Consider the following 18,095-nt stretch of genomic DNA (forward strand, 5'->3'; position numbering starts at 1 on the left):
AAGATATTCAGAGGACACAGAAAATAAACTGATTCCCATCCCTTTGAAGGGGCCTAAGGGCTGGGAAGTCACTCAGTGAGACTGCCAAGACCTTAAAGAGATCCAAGGATCCCAAACACTCACATTACCTAGAAAGCCTGTAGGAAGGATTGCCCACCCAACAGCCATTTCCCCTTGTCCCTTAGTAACAAAGACCTAGTTGTTTTATTCTTTTAATTTTTTCTCCATTTTTTATTGATATACAACTGAGCTATAATATTGTATCCGTTTCAGGTGTTCAACATGATTTGATGTTGCAATATATTGCAAAATGGTCCCCACAAAAAGTCTGGTTAGCATCCATCACCACACATCCTTATAAAATATTTTTCTTGTGATGAGAACTTTTAAGATCGACTTTCTTAGCAACTTTGAAATATGCAATACAGTATTATTAAATATAGTCCCCATGCTGTACACTACATCCCCAGGACTTATTTAGTTTACTGGAAATTTGTACCTTTTGCCCCTTCACCTATTTCGCCCATCCCCCCACCCCACATCTGGCAACTATCAGTCTGTTCTCTGTATCTTGGAGTTTGGGGTTTTTTAAAATTCCACATGTAAGTGAGATTATACAATATTTGTCTTTCTCTGCCTGATATATTTCACTTAGCATAATAACCTCAAGGTCCATCCATGTTGTCGCAAATGGCAAGGTTTCTTCCCTTTTTATGGCTGAGTAAAAGCCTATTTTATTATTTTCTTTATCCATTCATTCATCAGTGGACACTCAGGCTGGTTCCATATCTTGGCTTTAGTAAATACTGCTGCATGAACATAAGGATGCATATATCTTTTTCAGTTAGTGCTTTCATTTCCTTTTGATAAATACCCATAAGTGAAATTGCTAAATCATATGGTAGTTCTATTTTAAATTTTTGAACAAAGATCTAGTTTTATTTGGGACAGAGACACACCCAAATAAAAGATGACATTCCCAAACCTCTTTTACAACTAAGTGGGACTATGTGCCTGAGTTTTTAGCAATGAAATGTTACCTGAAGTAACTGATTTAGATTTCCTGAATAGCTCCTTAATAGAATGACTGCAGATGGCATATACTTCAAGTTGCCCTTATTCCTTGCTCCTTGAGGCTACCTGAGTCATGGATGTGATGGCAACCATAGTTGACCTTGAAGATAAAGGCCTCATGCTCAGAATGTTAGAGGAGAAAGAAGGAGCCTGAGCTTCTTGTGACCCTATCAGTCACGGACTGCTCACCTGGTCCTTTTCATAAGAGATCAAAGTAAATATATATTTCACTTAAGCCACATATGCATCCAAAAAGAACCATTCTGATTCAGCTGTCCAGCCCTACCATCTCTTTTAGATAGCTCCTTGAGGTTCATTTTAACCAAATTTCACTACTGTAGAACCAGAGCCACAGCATTTTGTACCATACTACTCTTTTCCCAGAATACCTCTTTCCAGCCAGGTCCTGATCACAGTACCCTCCCAGGATTCGCTTACCAAATTCACAGTGGTTGATCCTGTTGTAGAGCAGGCCCATGGGAATGTTCCAGCCTGCAGTTCTCTCTACTGCAGTGTGGCAGGACTTCCTGCCTTGCAGATTATTCCAAGAGATGGTTTTATCTAATTCCTTAACTACGGCCACAGCAAGATACCCTACAAGAAAGACATCACAAAAAGAAAATATTAACGCCCTCCAGAATATATGTCTGCAATCAAAGCCTGCCATCTCTTTGTGAAAGCAAAATTATCCTGAATCATTCCTTCTATCTTTGAAAGGGTCTTCCCAATAACTGACTGAGATAAGGTACCAGTCACTCTTGTCAGATGGAGATGATTCTGAACTTTAAAAACAAAATAGTAAGAAAACGTCATCAACAGAGCAATGGCTGGTATATAATCCTTCCTTAAATGCATAAAACTACTAAAGTTATAAACCAGCAACTCAGCCTTCACTGTGGAATATCCCAGGAATGGATACTGAAGAGCACATGTGACTCTCAACATTTTATACAGTAACAATTAGGAAAGAGTAGTAAATGACCAGTAAACTACAGGGAATATTCTGACCAGGTGCCTTGGATATGGGGAATACAGGTTTGCATGAAAATAAGTATGTGAAGCAGAAATTCAAAAATCAAGACAGCTGCCATCTTTAGCAGAAAATACATGCTGCTCCTTAAAACTGCAGAGAGATCAACCCATGATTTCAGCTTTTTAATTTAGTTAATTCAGTCAGCTGTTTACAGCAGAAAACAGAGAAGCACTAGCATCCATGGAGTAAGAGCAGGTCTTTCCATTTTCAGCTAAAGAGCCTGGCTCCTAGAATGGGGGGGAGAGGATGAGAGGTTGTAATAGGGGAAGTTACAAGAATAGACTTGCCCACAAGTGGCTGGAAAATAACCAGAGAGGTCTAACTGAGTACTGGGGCTCTGGGACCCAGTGATCATCCTGGCAAGGTTTCCTGTCTTGTTCCTGCCCCATCTTTCCAGAACCACCCCTTACTAGAGCACTGGCTCAGAGCCAGATTGGCTTCCTGGGTCCAGCCCTGGGTGGGAGGCTGGGTAATTTCATGCTCTTAGACATCTGCCTGTGTGAGCCTCTCTGCTGCGCCCTGCTGGGCATAAGCAAGATTCCTTGGCTGGGGTAACTCTCATCTAAAACTGTGTAGGCCTTATGTAATGTGCAATTGGGAGTGGTGGGGAGGGTGTGAATTTGTTTGCTGTATATAGGAGCCTAAATAACTTGTAACCTCTGTGAGCTGTTGGTTCTCTTAGGTATCCTTAAAGGATGACAGTACCACTTATAGTACTTCTTACAGTACCACTTATGGTACCACTTACAGGATTAAATGAGAAATCCTGTGTACAAGTCATGGTAAGTGTAAAAGAGTAACCATTATTATTAATCATCATCTTTCTATGGTTCTTTTGCATTCTAAAATTGCATCTCTTCCATTGCCTTATTTAAGCATACCTCATCCAGGACGCCTGGGTGGATCAGCAGTTAAGTGTCTGCCTTTGGCCCAGGGCATGATCATGGAGTCCCGGGATCGAGTCTCACATCAGGCTCCCTGCATGGAGCCTCCTTCTTTCTCTGCCTATGTCTCTGCCTCTCTCTCTCTCTCTTTGTGTCTCTCATGAGTAGATAAATAAGATCTTTAAAAATAAACATACCTTACCCTTTCCCCCAAAGCAATTAAGAATTAAACTCATGAGGTTACCAAACCCAACTCACCTTCCTCTGCTGTGTTGCTACATGTAGAGCCCTGAGTTTCTGGAGGAGAAAATGAAGAAGTCATTAAACATTCATTCTTTGGAAGTCATGCCATTCCCATGTGCAGCTCAGAATAAAAAGAGCCGGGAAGACCATCTAGATTTCACCAACTCCTAAACAGTCCAGGCTGTCTGGATTACACAAATTTACTTTTGCTCATTGGTCTCTGGAATTTAGTCCAAAATTGTGAATTTCAAGCTTCTTCCCCTGTTTGACCTGTGGCCACAGTGGTCCCTGCCAACTGTACTTGAATCTCTGCACCAAGGCAACAGGAGAAGTGTGAGCTTGGGAAGCAAGAAGACCTGCCAGGAATCCCAGCTGAAAAACCCAGCAGTCCTCTGCAGAGAGGTCACTTTTAGCTGGAACTTTTTAGCACAAAGCCTCCAATCCCCCTGGTGGAAGGTGTGATAGAAGATTCTGCTGTATGTTGGCAAATTGAACACCAATAAAAAATAAATTTATTAAAAAAAAAAAGAAGATTCTGTCCTTCGAGATGACTGTGGGGATTAGAGATCAGGGAGCCCAGAGCCTAGGAAGTAAGAGGTGCTCAGTAAGCAAGAACTTTCTGGCCAATGTGGTGCAAATTATGCTATGATTTTCCCATCTTCTCTCTCCCTACCATCAGAGGAAGTAAAACACAGAGAGGGACCCCTTCCACTCACTGTAGTTCTCTGCCAGGACAGGCACCAGACCGCACTGGCCCGCTATGTAGATATAGCCTCCATCCAAGCTCATGGCATCAGCCTCTCCTTTCTGCCAAGACACAGCACATTACAGCAGGTTAAAAGAGGCCATCTCCTGTCCTTACCTGCTCTTCCAGTCATTTCCTTGAGGCAGCCTTCCCCGCACAGGCCACAAAGGCCCCTAGAGATAGCAGGTGCTGTACCAGACCTCCATATCAGGCAGGAACACCCAGCAGAGAAAATAAAATGTACTCTCATTTTCACCCAAATCATAATGAACTAAGGATCAATTTGGGATGCCTTGCATAGTTTCTTTAGGAGCGAAGACCCACAGTTAGTCCTCCTGTCCTCTCATAGGATACACTGTCCCAGAGACATTTCCACAACAACTTCCTGACACCAAGAGGTCTGATTTGTAAGACAGATGAATGGAGTCAGGGACACAAGGCCATGTCTGTGGCATAGAGCGCCCCTCATGGGGCTCTAGCCCTAAATCATGACCTTGTGGCTGAGTGCTATTCAGTGCTTGGTGTGGACAAAATGAATGAGTAAAATATTCTTGAATGACTTAATTCCCAGTTTATAGGTCCTGAATTATAGAGATGCTTAAATTCCACAAGACTGCCAAGCTTTCCATGGAGCCTGGAAATATACTTTCTAGGAATACACCCTGAAGAAGTAACCAAATCTGTGGGAAACTATATGGATAAAAAGTACAAGTGCAAGTGCAATTCATACAATGTGTAAAACAACAGCAAAAAAGACAGAAACACACTAAATGATGTTATAGATAATATGGATAAATGGCTAAATAGATTGCATCATATCCATACCATGAAATATATTATAACATTAAAAGATCATATTTTCAGGGCACCTGGGTGGCTCGGTCAGTTAAGTGTCTGCCTTTAACTCAGGTCATGATCAGAGTCCTGGGATTTAACCCCACATCAGGCTCTCTGCTTAGCAGGGAGCCTGCTTCTCCCTCCCTCTCTTCTTCACTCTCTGCCACTCCTGCCTATTCATGTGCTCTTTCTCTCTCTCAAATTAAAAAAAAAAATTAATTAAAAAAAATAAAAGACATGTTTTCAAAAAATGATTTGTGACATGGAAAAAGCTAACTAGATATCAGGTGAAAAAAGTGTAGTAAATTATGTATATTATATGATCCCATTTAACAGAATTTTCTATGAGTTAGAAGATTACAAGTACTTCTCATTTTCTTTTTTATATCATTCAGGACCTTCAAAACTCTAAAAACGAACATGGACATGTTTTAAACTTCTACCTGCTTGTACAACCAGCACAGCCCTATCACACCTGTCATTGCACACCCTGGGTCTCAGGCACACCCACACCATGGTCCAGCCTCTGATAAGCAGACACAGCTCTGGGTGCCCTACACCATGTGCTAACACTGGGTAAAACAGAGCCCTAAGGAACCCTTCAGATCCTTAAGTTCAAAAGTACTGAAGCTCCTGTGGGGCTGGGCTCCCACATGAGGGAAGGTTCCTGGGAACATGGGTTTTAATATCATTCCTAAGAACACTCACTCAGCCTTAGGGACAGGCAGGCAGCAGTGGCAAAAACACTGCCCTACTGTGGCAGGAGTGACATACCGCAATCTTGGCAATACAGTCTTCAGTAGACTCTGCTGATTCACACTCTATTTTCCCTTCGCTGTTTACACTCCACTCATCACACTTGGCAATCTCATGGTGACCTACTGCACACCATTTCACCTTCTTGCATTCATCCCTTGGGGTATCTGGGCCTAGGGCATAAGAAAGAGAACCAGATTTCGGAGGAGGCCCCAGAAGTTCCTGGTGATTATGAATGCTACTATCCTCCTGAAAATGCTTGGATTTGCTAGCAATATACAGAGCCCATTTCAGGAATTCATCATAGAAAACAAAGGCAGTAACAATCTCTTTGTTGGCGTCTTATCATTTAGATATGACTTAAAATAATTTCTTCCAAGAAGCCAACTTTCTTCCCAACCCCTCTATCAATTCAGGCTGTTTTGGGGGTTGTCGTCGTCGTCGTCGTCGTGGTCCTCCTCCTCCTCCTCCTCTTCTTCTTTCTTCTTTCTTCTTCTTCTTCTTCTTCTTCTTCTTCTTCTTCTTCTTCTTCTTCTTCTTCTTCTTCTTCTTCTATTTCTTCTTCTTCCTTCTCCTCCTCCTCCTCCCCTTCTTCTTTTCTTCCTCTTCTTTTTCTTCTTTTTCTTTCTTCTTTTTGAAATAACAGCCACCTGAGTTGTTCTTATTTATTTGTTCATTGTTTTTTGTCTGTTCTCTGCAGGAGAACAAAAGCTCAGCCAGAGCAAGGGCTATGCCTGTCTTACTCTCCATGGCACTCTTGTTGTTCAAAGGCAGTGCCTGGGTCATTGTCAGTGCAATAAATGTCTGCTGAATGGATGGACATCTATTCAACAGTCAGGCTCAGTTCAAATCACTCCCTTAAAGTAGCCTTATAGCAGCTCCAGTATCTATTTTTCTTTATTTTCATGGTCTGATGAGACCTATTCAAAATTCCTATTTTGTTTTGTTGTGTTTGTTTCCCCTTCTGAGCAAATCTCTCATTTTTAATCATTCAACAGAGTGAATATTCATTGAACATTTGTCTTCTCCACTGGTGAGAAGGTTCCATGACAACAGAAGCTAGCATATATTTGTCTTACCATTGCATGCCTAGCACCCAGCACAACTTATGGCTAGATGATGACTAAATTCTGTTGAATGAATGAATAATCAAGCAAATGCCCAATGACCCAAGGAAATTCAGGGGCAGGATCAACTGGTCCAGGGCTCCAGCTTTACTGGGGCACATGTTGATTATAATACTGGGTATAGATGTACAAGTCTAGCAATTTTATTCTATTTTACTTTGTGCCAGGCTAATTGGCTTCACAAAGTGGGCAGAGTGGCCCTGATTTATACAAGGAAAATAATGCTAGTAGTAATCCAAGTCATGTTAAGCATGAATTTCCTTTAATGCCTTTTGGTGATGTCCAGGCGCATCTCATGATGATGACAACCATTTAGCATCAGTCTGACACTGGGCAGCAAGGCAGAGTGAATTTCAGTACCTGGAAAGAATCTTTTGCTGGTCCCTGCCCCCACCAAGTTTCCAGATTCCTAGGGTCACATGATCCTTCCCCAATACTTACGCACATCTTCCCTTAGGTTCCGAAGAGCAGTGACATACTCATATCCCAGGTACAGCCAGGTGTCCATTTTAGGAGGAATCCTAAAAAACCCTTCGGCAGAGTCTTTAAACAGCAGGTCCTTCCCCAAAGGTGAGCTGAAGAGCTGGAAGACTTTAGATTTGTCTTTGCCATAATGTTCCTGTATATAGTAAAACACAATAGTGAATGGCTACAGCAACAAGGAATACTGCAAAAGGGGATTGAGGAAAAACAAAAACCCCAGAAAATGAAATTAAAACCATGACATTCTTAGATTCCAGGAGAGAGGGCAGTCAGGCCTACTTTTTCCCACCCAGCACCATCATTCCTACTCCAGCCCTCTTGCGGTCATGCAAGAACCTATTTCACAGGATAGGTTTCTGTGCCTGTCTCCCTGGTTGGGTTAACAGCTCACTGAGTCTAAGAAATACAAACTCCTTCAGAGGCTGACACTGTGTGGTTACCACTTAAACTCTTGATAGATAGATGGGAGGGCTGGATGCATTCTGCTGCTCTAGGGAAGTAAAGTTGGCTGTGTGTGGATTCCTTGCAGTCAGGCTGAGGGACATTAGGAAGAAGATCATTTCCTTCCGGGGAAGTCATGGAAGGCCTGATGGAGGATGGGGTATTTCCCTTGGCCTAGGAGCCCTGGTTTAGATGGAAAGGAATAGAATTAAGCATTAAGGAGCATCTCCATGTCACTAGTCCAAAATGTAAGGGTCTGACAGGCAATAATGCAGGACTAAGCTCTGTGCAACTCTGAGTCCCTATTGAGTACTTTTAGACAAGTGGATGATGTGTGGCACAGTTCCCACTATGTCCTAAAAACAAGGAATTCCATAGTGACAAGAAGGGAATGTAGGAAAATGCCCCAAATCCAATCAGAGACCACTAAGCAGGAGGGAGGACAGTGAATTCAGTACCTGGGCCTGGTTTAGAAGCTCCCAGATCAAGTCTTCCTTGCCCCCCACACTTCGGGCCACAACAGCATGGGAAGGGACCTTGGCCAGGTAGCACTGCTTATATTCCTCCACTGGCTTTCGTTTGTTGTCTGGGCAGAGCAGCTCATACTGGTCCAGGTCAGCTTTGTTTGGCAGGTTCTCTGAGGGAAGAAAGCCTAGATGAGCCAACTGCAGATAGGACAGTTAGGAGCTATAGTCCCTCTCCCCATCCCTTGCAATCCCAATGCATCATAACATGCGAGCTGAGATACCTAGAGCATTGAGGGCCAGAGCACATAAGGGAACTGACTTGATCAAGATCCGACAACCAGTTATAGGCAAAAAAGCTTCTGGTGCCTGGTACAGAGGTGCCTGCCCCACCACAGGTCTCATCTCAGTAGACCAACTGCAGGCCAAGGTCAGCCTAACCTGCCCATGCCCACAATCCCTTGCTGTGGCAACATTGACCAGGATGCAGGATCCCCGTGTCAAGGAGGTTGAGTGATGGAAAGAGGCCCAGGAGTCCAGGTGGGGACCGTATAGGCACACAACTCTGCACAAGTAGAAACCCAAGCAATGATAAAGGAGGAATACAGTTTGCTCATATCTGACTACTGCCTGTGGAAAGGGGTGCAGGAGAAAACAAACAAAAACAAGAGAAAGTCTACTGCCTGGAGGGGATGTGCAGATCCTCCTGTCACTCACCCAACACTGTTGAATGCTTGACAAAGGCCACTTCCCCAGCGTCCTCCATCAGACACCTGTGGGAAAGAAATACATTGGGATTCCTGCATGGCAGGCCCTTCTTCTCAGGCTTTAGGGTCCATCTAATCACACTGTCCAGCCCTAGAACAAGGGCAGAGACTGGTGGAGGCTCCTGTGCCAACCCACAGCTGAGGAAGCACTATGGGGCACCGATACGCCACTAAAATGGGGGGGGGGGCTAAAGGGGGGTGGTGCGAGCTCACAGGAACTAGAAATCCCTCATTTGTGCCCAAAAGTCGCAAAAAAAAATCACTGAAGATATTTTAATACAGAAAAGAGTTTTCAAATTTCTGAAAGGGAAGATAAAAAGAGTCTCCTGAGAGAGGCAATGTCCCTTGGCTGGTTGTCAAACTTTAGGATATAACCAAGGTTAAAGAGGGAGTGAAAAATTAATCACATGGGCTGTCTGCACAGGTCATGAGAGGGGCAATGAGAGAAGGCAGGAGAGAGGCCACTGCATTGAACAGGAGACACTGCTAGAATAGAAAGCAGAGGGGCAGTCAGTCATTGAAGAGTGGACTAGACACTAAGGATGTGCCTGTTCCCTTAGACTCTGCCCCAATCCAGTGAGAGGACACACTGGACAGGTTCAAGGGCTCTGGGGAGATAGAAAAGATCTCCAGGAGAGGGGCTCTCTTGTCAAATGTCACATGAAAGGCATTTGCACTGGCCTGGCCTAGAGAGTCCCAGTTGGATCACTGAGTCACTGTGAGGGGACTGTCTCCTGGACACCTTTTGTAGTCTGGGCTCTGCTGTGGGCTAGGTAGGGTCTCCCTGCCTGAGGACTTTGGACACTTTGGCCACCATGGAGCAGCAGCTGGTCTCACTCACTTGAAGGCACCCGAGTAGCCGAAGTATGGCTCATGGTTGGAGCAGGCACACTTGTCCGTCCCTTTCCCCACACACAGTTGACACAGTTTGGGGAAAGCTGTCCGATCCACACAGGGAACACAGCTGGCCGTGAAGAAACTGGACGCTGCTGCTCAATATAAGACATGTAGTGCAGTCCATGAGCCACCCTGGACACAGGCAATTGCAGCTCCTAGTCTAGACTCATTAGGGAACAGAGAGTGACTAACGCAAAACCAGCATACCCAGTTTCAGCACACCCTTATGTGTGTTCACTGATCAAGATCAAGGTTTTCCAAAAAGGAACAAGTTAACCTTTATCACCCCACTTCCCTCCCCAGGCCTATCTCAGGTCACTGTCAGACTGGACAGCTCTCAGCTCAGAGAGAGAGTTCCTCTGGGAGTTATATCTGAGAGATGGGAGGCCCACATAGAGAGGTACAGGCTAAGCTCATGGCCAAAAGATAGCCACCAGAAAAGCTCTAGCAGAATGGGAAACACATAGGCCACAGACAGGAAAGAACCCCAGGAAAGTGAACAGAAGTGCCCAGCAAACTCAGTCCTGACTGAAGCCCTCCAATGGGCTTGATGCCCTTCCCCCTATTCCTCAGGATAGCCTCTGGTTGGGTGTTAGAGAAGAAAAAACTCAGCTGACACTGCTCAAGGGCAGCTGGTATCACAGAACTGACCAGTTGTTTTGTTTGTTTATTTGTTTGTTTTGTTTTTAGAACTGACCAGTTTAAAGCTGATGTACCACCCACCTCCACCTCCAGACTCATCACACATGATCACCTGATAGTGTCTGAGTGACCCCCAGTGTGGCCTATCTAGGTCCGCTTGATAGGACTCACTCTCTTGCCCACTTACCCTTCTGAAGAGATTCACGTGGCTCTGGCAACTTCCAATAAAGTAAGCCCATGGGGATGTTCCACCCAGCAGACCTGCCAAGGCCTGTGTGGCAGGATTTCTTGCCTTGGAGCTGATTCAGATTGAACGTACTGCTCTTCTTCACCACAGCCACAGCATAATAGCGGGTTTCTTTAATTGCAAAGAGATGGTGTGAATAAAGGACCCTTATCCTGGGCCATAGGGAAATATTGCTCATCACCACTGGGCTGCTGAGTAGAGAAAGGGAATCCACAGGGCACATTTATGTTGGGTTGGGTCCCAAAGAGAGAAATCAGGAAAACCTGATTTGCATGAGGAAGAAAGGACTGCAGAAAGAATGTTTGTAATAACGGTCCAAGTAAACACAAGGGCAAGAAGGCCACATGCACATATGGCCCAAATGCTTTTTGCCCACCATGGCCCTGCAGGGTGTTTGCCTACGCCTACCAACTCAAGCCCACCAGGAAATTGGAGTTGTGGCACAGAGACCACAATCATTCTAAGTATTTCCTGTTCCCTGACACAGGCCCAGGGATAGTTGATTGCTCTCAGAGGAGATACAAGGCTGTTAGGGCTCCAAGTATGTACTGTAGTGTGATCTTTTCCCTGTGTGTGGCACCTGTGGTTCTTGGAGGGCTTCTTTACAGAGCTCTAAACCCCAGTGGTTCAGGCCAGGTTGCACACAGTCTGCTCTGTTTCTCCAGGGAGCACATTTCCTGGCCCAGAAGTGTCAGGAGCACCAGTCCTCAACCCCAACATCAAGCCCCAGAGGCATTGAGTTGTGCCTGTGGTGGCTGATATATTGGGCCTCTCGTTCCCCACTGACACCCAATGGGGAATGTTCATTAGTATTTAATCTCCATTACCTGCCTGAACAAGACAAACTCAACATCTACAGGAGAGAAAAAGAGCCACAAAATCCTGGGTCCCCAGGAAGAACTTACGCTTATCTTTCCCATAGAACTCTGCCACTACAGGCTTTAGGTTGTAGGGGTTCAGGCCTGCCTCAAACACCAAACCTGCATCAAGTGTCACAGCATCTGCTTCATTTGCCTGAAAGGAAACAGACCAAACCCTGATGAAGTCCTTACTTTTGAGGAAGGTCCAAGGACAAGTGAGTGACTAGCAGGGCTTCTTGGACCTGGGGCCAGGAGAACCCTCAACTTGGCCCAACCACACACCACACCATGGGCTTCAGTTGACTCCACCTCCCTGGTGATTTGGCCACCATATTCCTATTCCTCCCATATAGAGAAAGGAATGGATTATGTTTCTCTTTCCCCTGGTAAGGAGTCTGGATCTTGCCCCAGAAACTTATGTGTGATCTTTCAAGATCAATATGAATTAGAGAAGCTTTTCCTGAGTGCCTGGGTTGCCCAGTGGTTGAGCATCTTGCCTTTGGCTCAGGGGGTGATCCCGGGGTCCTGGGATCGAGTTGTGCATCAGGCTCCCATGCAGGGTGCCTGCTTCTCCCTCTGCCTATGTCCCTGCCTCTCTGTGTGTCTCTCATGAATAAATAAATAAAATCTTTAAAGAGAGAGAGAGAAGCTTTCTTCCTGGCACATCTCATGGGAGAAAGCTGTCCCCCAACCCTGGACTGGACATACTGCCCAAGCACAACAGATACTGAAGGAAGTTGCAGTCATGCTCTTACACATATTTACATTGTGAGCCCAGTTGCTTTTGTTTGGTAATCTTTTTATCTTGGGACTTCGCCTGAGATCTTATTCAGGTACTCTGTGAAACCCTCCTTATGGAGGAGGGGAGCCTTGAAAACACTATCTCCACTCTGATTTAGTACTCAGAACTTTTGCTTCTACTGGGAACCAATAACTGCAAGAGTCTTGTTCAAGAATTTGGCACTTCCTCTAGGCTTTACCTCTCACTTATACTATGAACTAAGGGTTAAAGGCTGATTATTATTTCTATTATGGCTCATTTTTTGTTTAATGGACTACTCAGACATGTCACAAGTCACCACTATTCAACTCAGCTCCATTTTGTAGATTAAAAAACAAAGGCACAGAAAGTTTGTCACTTCCCCCGTTTACTGAGCTAATAAGTCATGGAGCTGGGATTTAAATTCAGGTCATCTGGGTTTGTTTGTTTGTTTGTTTGTTTGTTTTTAAGAAATAAAAGTAACTACATGGATAAATATTTTTTTTTAAAAAAGAACCACATTGAATTCATTGAATTGGCTTCCAGATTAAACACTGCTGGTGGGAATATAAGCTGGTACAGCCACTCTGGAAAACAGTATGGAGTTTCCTCAAAAAGTTAAAAATAGAGCTACCCTACAACCCAGCAATTGTACTACTAGGTATTTACCCAAAGGATATAAACATAGTGATCTGAAGGGGTATCTGCACCCCAATGTTTGTAGCAACAATGTCCACAATAGCCAAAATGTGGAAAGAGCCCAGATTTCCTTCAACAGAAGAATAGATAAAGAAGATGTGCATACACACACACACACACACACACACACACACACACAATGGAATATTACTCAGCCATCAAAAAAATGAAATCTTGCCATTTGCAACGACCTGGATGGAACTAGAGGTATTATGCTAAGCAAAATAAGTCAATCAGAAAAAGACAATTATTATATGATTTCACTCATATGTGCAAATTAAGAAACAAGACAGAGGATTATAGGGGAAGGGAGTGTAGAATAAAATCAGTTGAAATCAGAGAGGGAAACAAACCATAAGAAACATTTAACTATAGGAAATAAACTGAGGGCTGCTGGAGGGGAGGTGGGTAGATGGGATAATTGGGTGATGGGCATTAAGGAGGGCACTTAATGTAATAATCACTGGGTATTATTGCGTGTAATAAGCACGCAACTGATGAATCACTAAACTCTACCTCTGAAACTAATAATACACTGTATGTTAATTACATTTTAATTCTTTAAAAAATCAAACATAGTTGTCATTGTCTTAAAAGGCAAATACAGATCCCATGGCACAACATATATATGTATGTTCCTATATACATATATTCAAGAGAAACTATTAATATTTGTGCTGCAGGAGATTTGTATAAAAATATTTGTCAAGCCCTGATTAGAATAACAAAAAGCTGGAAACAGCCCAAATGCCTGATGACAAGAAAAGAAAAAATAAATTGTGTTATACTAACATAATGGGCTATTGTAGAACTCTGAAAATGAATGAACAATAGCTATATTCAACAATGTGGGTAAATCTTAGCATGACATTGAGGAGGGAAAAACAAGAAGACAACACATAGTAATGCCATGTTTATGAAATTTTTATGAATCACAATTGTGCAGTCATTCACACATGCCTATATACATCCTAAAATTCAAATAAAGGGCAAGAAAGTTGTAGGATTCAGTTTGTTTAGGACAGAGAGACACTCGGTAGTTGTAAGTAGGGTCAGTGGGTTATACCACGCTAAATGGTTGCCATTCCCATAAAATCCAGTGCTGCCACACAGCAGCCCTAGAAGTAAGCTACTGGCACTGATGAAGTTTTGAGAACCTGTGTTAGGTTCATAGATAATACTATTTTATATTATCAACATTTAAAAATAAAAAGGGGGCATGCATGGACTAAAACTGAACAAATATCATAATTCAAGGCTTATAATTTAAAGCATGAGGTCCAGTTAAAAACACACACACAGACCAGTTGTTTTTACCAAACCACCATTCCTTCAGTGACTCATGTTCCATCTGGCTGAGTCTATCTCTCCCACCTCATTACTCCTTCCAGTCTCCCGCCTGCTCTAACTCCTGTCACCCCGACCTCCCTAAAGTGACTTCAAAAAGCCTAGCTCTCCTGTCTCAGGCCCTTTGCATAAAGTTTTCTTCACTACCTGCCGTATTCTACCCATGGCACCCAGCAGGCTTACCATGCTCATCCTCGGTGTCTTAGTGTCATTGCTTCCCTCTCGGGGAGACTGTGCCTGACACCCAGGCCAAAACAACTTTTCTTCTGAAAGTCTCTGTCAAAGCATTCTACTCTTTCCTTTCATAGTACATCCACACAATTTGAAATTACAGTTTACTTGTTTGCATGTTTTTCTTCTCTCCTGACTAGACTGTAAGCTCCTCAAGAGTAAGGACCACGTGTGTTTAGATTCACCACTGCAGCCCCACTGCTCAGCACAGGGTCTGACCCACATTATGATGTGCAGAGACAACAATGAAGGAGTGAAGTGTTTTTGGAAAGTGTTGGATTTTGCTTTAAGACTGCTTAAGGATAACCACTCCAATTTCCCTTTCTGAAATACTTTTATTAGCATTGGGGCTTGACTGTCCCACACACTAGCCTCCTACCTGTGAGTAAAGAGTTGTTCCAAAAAAAAAAAAAAAAAAAAGAGTTGTTCCAAAATGACAGAAGAGAAGGGGAAGTATGGATTTTCTTCCACTCCCTTTTAGAAAACAGTAACTTACCCAAATAGCCTTGATGCACTCAAGGTAGGAGGTTCTCTTCACACAGCTGACAAAAGGACCATTTTCAAGGACAGTTTTCATATTTTCCATGAAACTGGAACACTTACTGGCCTCATGATTTGAGACAGTGCACCATCTCACAGTTTTCTCAGGGGAGACAGCCAGACACAGCCCTAGGAGAGAGGCCAGAGGTCATACTCGTGAGAGAAGCAGAGCACCCTCTGGAGGCTCCTGAAGTCTCCATCCACTTCCTTCTGTCCTCTTCCCACTCCTCCCATTAACATTCCAGAGCACAGATTCCATTGCTTTCTGAGGCTGGGGACAAGAGAAGAAACCCTGATGCCTCCTAGTCACCTGCTAACTAGCCTGTGCTAGCCAGAGCAATGCTGGCTTGACCATCAGCTCTCAACTGGAGACCACAGTAATCTCCTTTTCTCTGTTTTCTCTACCTCCATATCTTACCATCATGGGACTGCCACGGGACATAAGCCTTATCAGTGTGACAGGGTATTTTCAGCCACTTGAAGGTGTTGGCTCCATAAGACAATTTGGGGAAGCTGGCAAGGTAGGAATTACCATCTTAAAGATGATGGAAACTGGGCTCAGAGAGTGATGCTTTTACCCAAGGTCACCCAGTCTGTTAGTAGCAGAGACTGGCCTAGGCCCTGGGCCTAGAGACTGGCCCAGACTTTCATCTCTGCCCAGGGAACAAAAGATGACATTCTGAGTTATTTTCCATCTGCCTGGTCATTAGGTAGGGGTAGATGATTGATGAGATAATGAATTTGCCAGTGATACTCATCTATCATCCTCTGTTCCAGGAATAACTAGAACTCCATATATTCAGTGGCTGTTTCTGTTTCCAGTGACCCTTCCTTCAATTTTCATCAGTCTTTTGGGCTGCCATTTAGGAGAAGCTAAAGTGAGCCGTGTCTGTAGCTATTAAAATCATGTAGTTGCTCTGCTCCCAAAGACCTCTGTCATCTCCACTTTCTGTGGATAACAGCACAGGGCTAACTCAGGGAAGCTAATGAACATCCACAAAGCACAAAGCAGGAAAAGGAAAGGGCATAGTTCTCCAGGACGCATAAGGAGGGGCCACAGGGAGATCACCGCCCCATCCACCCTTTATCCCCTCTCTGCCCATGAGAAGTCACGGGAAGCATCAGGATTCAGTGGCAGACCCTCCCTAACCTGCCCCTCCTGAGGTCTCATGGGCAGGAATTTGTTCTGAGTCCTGCATTTACCTTGCACAGCCTTAAGAGATGCTTTGAGAGTGGGAGGGGACTGGGGGCAAAGGCAAGTAATGCAGGGCCAACTCTCAAGGGTAAACTTTTCCAGGAGAGACAAATAACTAAACCCAAGGTTCCAAAGGTGCAACAAATGCACCAGGAGTGGCAGGCAAAAGTTAAAGGACAAAGGGAGCTAATCTCAGGATGGGCATGGCCCAGACCATCCAGTGACAGGTCCCATAGCACAGATGTGTGCCACAAACTCCCACTCGACTGGGGCCTGGATCCTTGGTCTCATCTACCCTCACCTGACCCTCCCAGGCTAGGAATACTGCCCTTCTCACTGGTGAGGACCCAAGAAGCCAGACTTCAATAAGTTCTGAACCTCCCAGCGGCTCTGCTTCTTGTCAGGACATCTTCAGCGCCAAGGGCACCCATGGGGCATCAGATTGCCAAGGGTGGGGGCGCCCTCAGATCCCAGAGGCCTTAAATGCCAAGTTCAGCAGTTCAGGCTGGACTCAGGAGGCCTCATAGAAGGGATCTGATAAACCATGACGGAAGTGCTCTAGCGGTTATTCTAATACTACAAGACTTACTGGACAATGAGGAAGAGGAAAGCGAGAAAAGGAAGCAAGGAAGCGCGGAGGGCACGGAAAGGCGGCAGAGGCAAGAGCGGGAGCAGCGGCTGCGCACCGGCGGCGCAGAGCTGAACCTAAGGCAATGCTGAACCAGGTGCAGGGATGCGACGGGCAAGGGAGGAGGAAATGCTCTGGCTTCCAGGCTGAGCGCGGAACCTGGGAGCCCGTGTGGCAGAGCGGAGGGTGCAAAGAGCTGCGGGGCTGGCGACTGTGCGCGCTTGCCCGCGCCCGCCCGCACTCACCCAGGACCGCGCAGGCCAGCAGAGCGCGGACGGCGAGCCTCATCTTCCTGGGCCTGTGGCTAGGAGCCTGGAGCACAGACCTGTGGGCTTCTGCGCCGCCGCCCGGCGTCCCGGGCCCCTTTATCTCCGGCCCAGCTGGCAAGCGGAATCTTTGACCTCCTGTGTTTGCGCAGCCCTCTTGCCCAATCACCCTCATCCACCACCACCACCCCCTTCATTCCTTCCCCAGGCCGATCACCTCATTTCCTGAGCTCTGGAAAGACCCACGGATGGAATCCAGCACAAAAATGCTGATTGTAAGGGAATTAAAGAAAAATCAACCCTTTGTTAATGCTGCGCGCTCAGTGCCAGGAGCAGGGCTGCTGCGGACAGGGACGGGGAGGAGGGGTTGGAGTGGGTGGCTCTGCTCCTGAATCTCAGGATGCCAGACAGAGCTAGTCCTGCACCAGTCCTGTGTTCATTCCACGGATAAAAGAGGGAAGGAACTACCCCAGATCCAGCCTACACGCTCAGAATGACAGGCAAAGACCTTCCTGGGAGAGGGTGTCAGAGAAGAAAAAAGCTGGCCTCAAATCAAAGATAAATTCAACACCCTTTACTCGTTCCCAGGTGTCCCCAGCAACCCTGTTCCTGGGCTGTCAAAGGCCCTCCCAACTGAGGAACTGCTCTCTCCCCATATGACTGGCTGAACACAGACTCCTGGACTGCAAACCTTCCTTCCCTCCATGCAGCCAGCTGGACACCTTGGCCTAAGGACAGAGTCACAGAGGAGACAAACTCTCTTCCACAAGAAGTTACCCAGGAATGTGATCAAGACTTTGGAGACCCAGAACAAAGTGACACACAGGTTCAAAGCAAGGGAAGGGGACTATGAGAGGATGTGGCTTGGTCTCAATGCTCTGGGTCATCGCTGGCTCCCTCCAGCTAAATGGTTTCCAATTGGCTTTGAT

The 18,095-nt window shown here is 45.2% G+C and overlaps 1 protein-coding gene across 1 annotated transcript in view; it reads right to left on the reverse strand.

Annotated features, from left to right (window-relative positions):
• The window catches only part of LOC144293874 (serotransferrin-like), a 53,109-nt gene extending 35,792 nt beyond the window's left edge, over positions 1-17,317 (reverse strand). The window contains 12 exon segments of the mRNA XM_077865090.1: positions 1,513-1,668; positions 3,250-3,288; positions 3,951-4,041; positions 5,591-5,745; positions 7,141-7,318; positions 8,082-8,260; positions 8,805-8,860; positions 9,696-9,843; positions 10,581-10,751; positions 11,546-11,654; positions 15,034-15,206; positions 17,146-17,317. Of these exon segments, the coding sequence (XP_077721216.1) occupies positions 1,513-1,668; positions 3,250-3,288; positions 3,951-4,041; positions 5,591-5,745; positions 7,141-7,318; positions 8,082-8,260; positions 8,805-8,860; positions 9,696-9,843; positions 10,581-10,751; positions 11,546-11,654; positions 15,034-15,206; positions 17,146-17,188 (1,498 nt within the window). The 5' untranslated portion in view covers positions 17,189-17,317.
• Between the last annotated feature and the right edge of the window lie 778 nt (positions 17,318-18,095).

This window comes from Canis aureus, chromosome 22 (genome assembly GCF_053574225.1).
Source record: "Canis aureus isolate CA01 chromosome 22, VMU_Caureus_v.1.0, whole genome shotgun sequence".
NCBI classification, from domain to species: domain Eukaryota; kingdom Metazoa; phylum Chordata; class Mammalia; order Carnivora; family Canidae; genus Canis; species Canis aureus.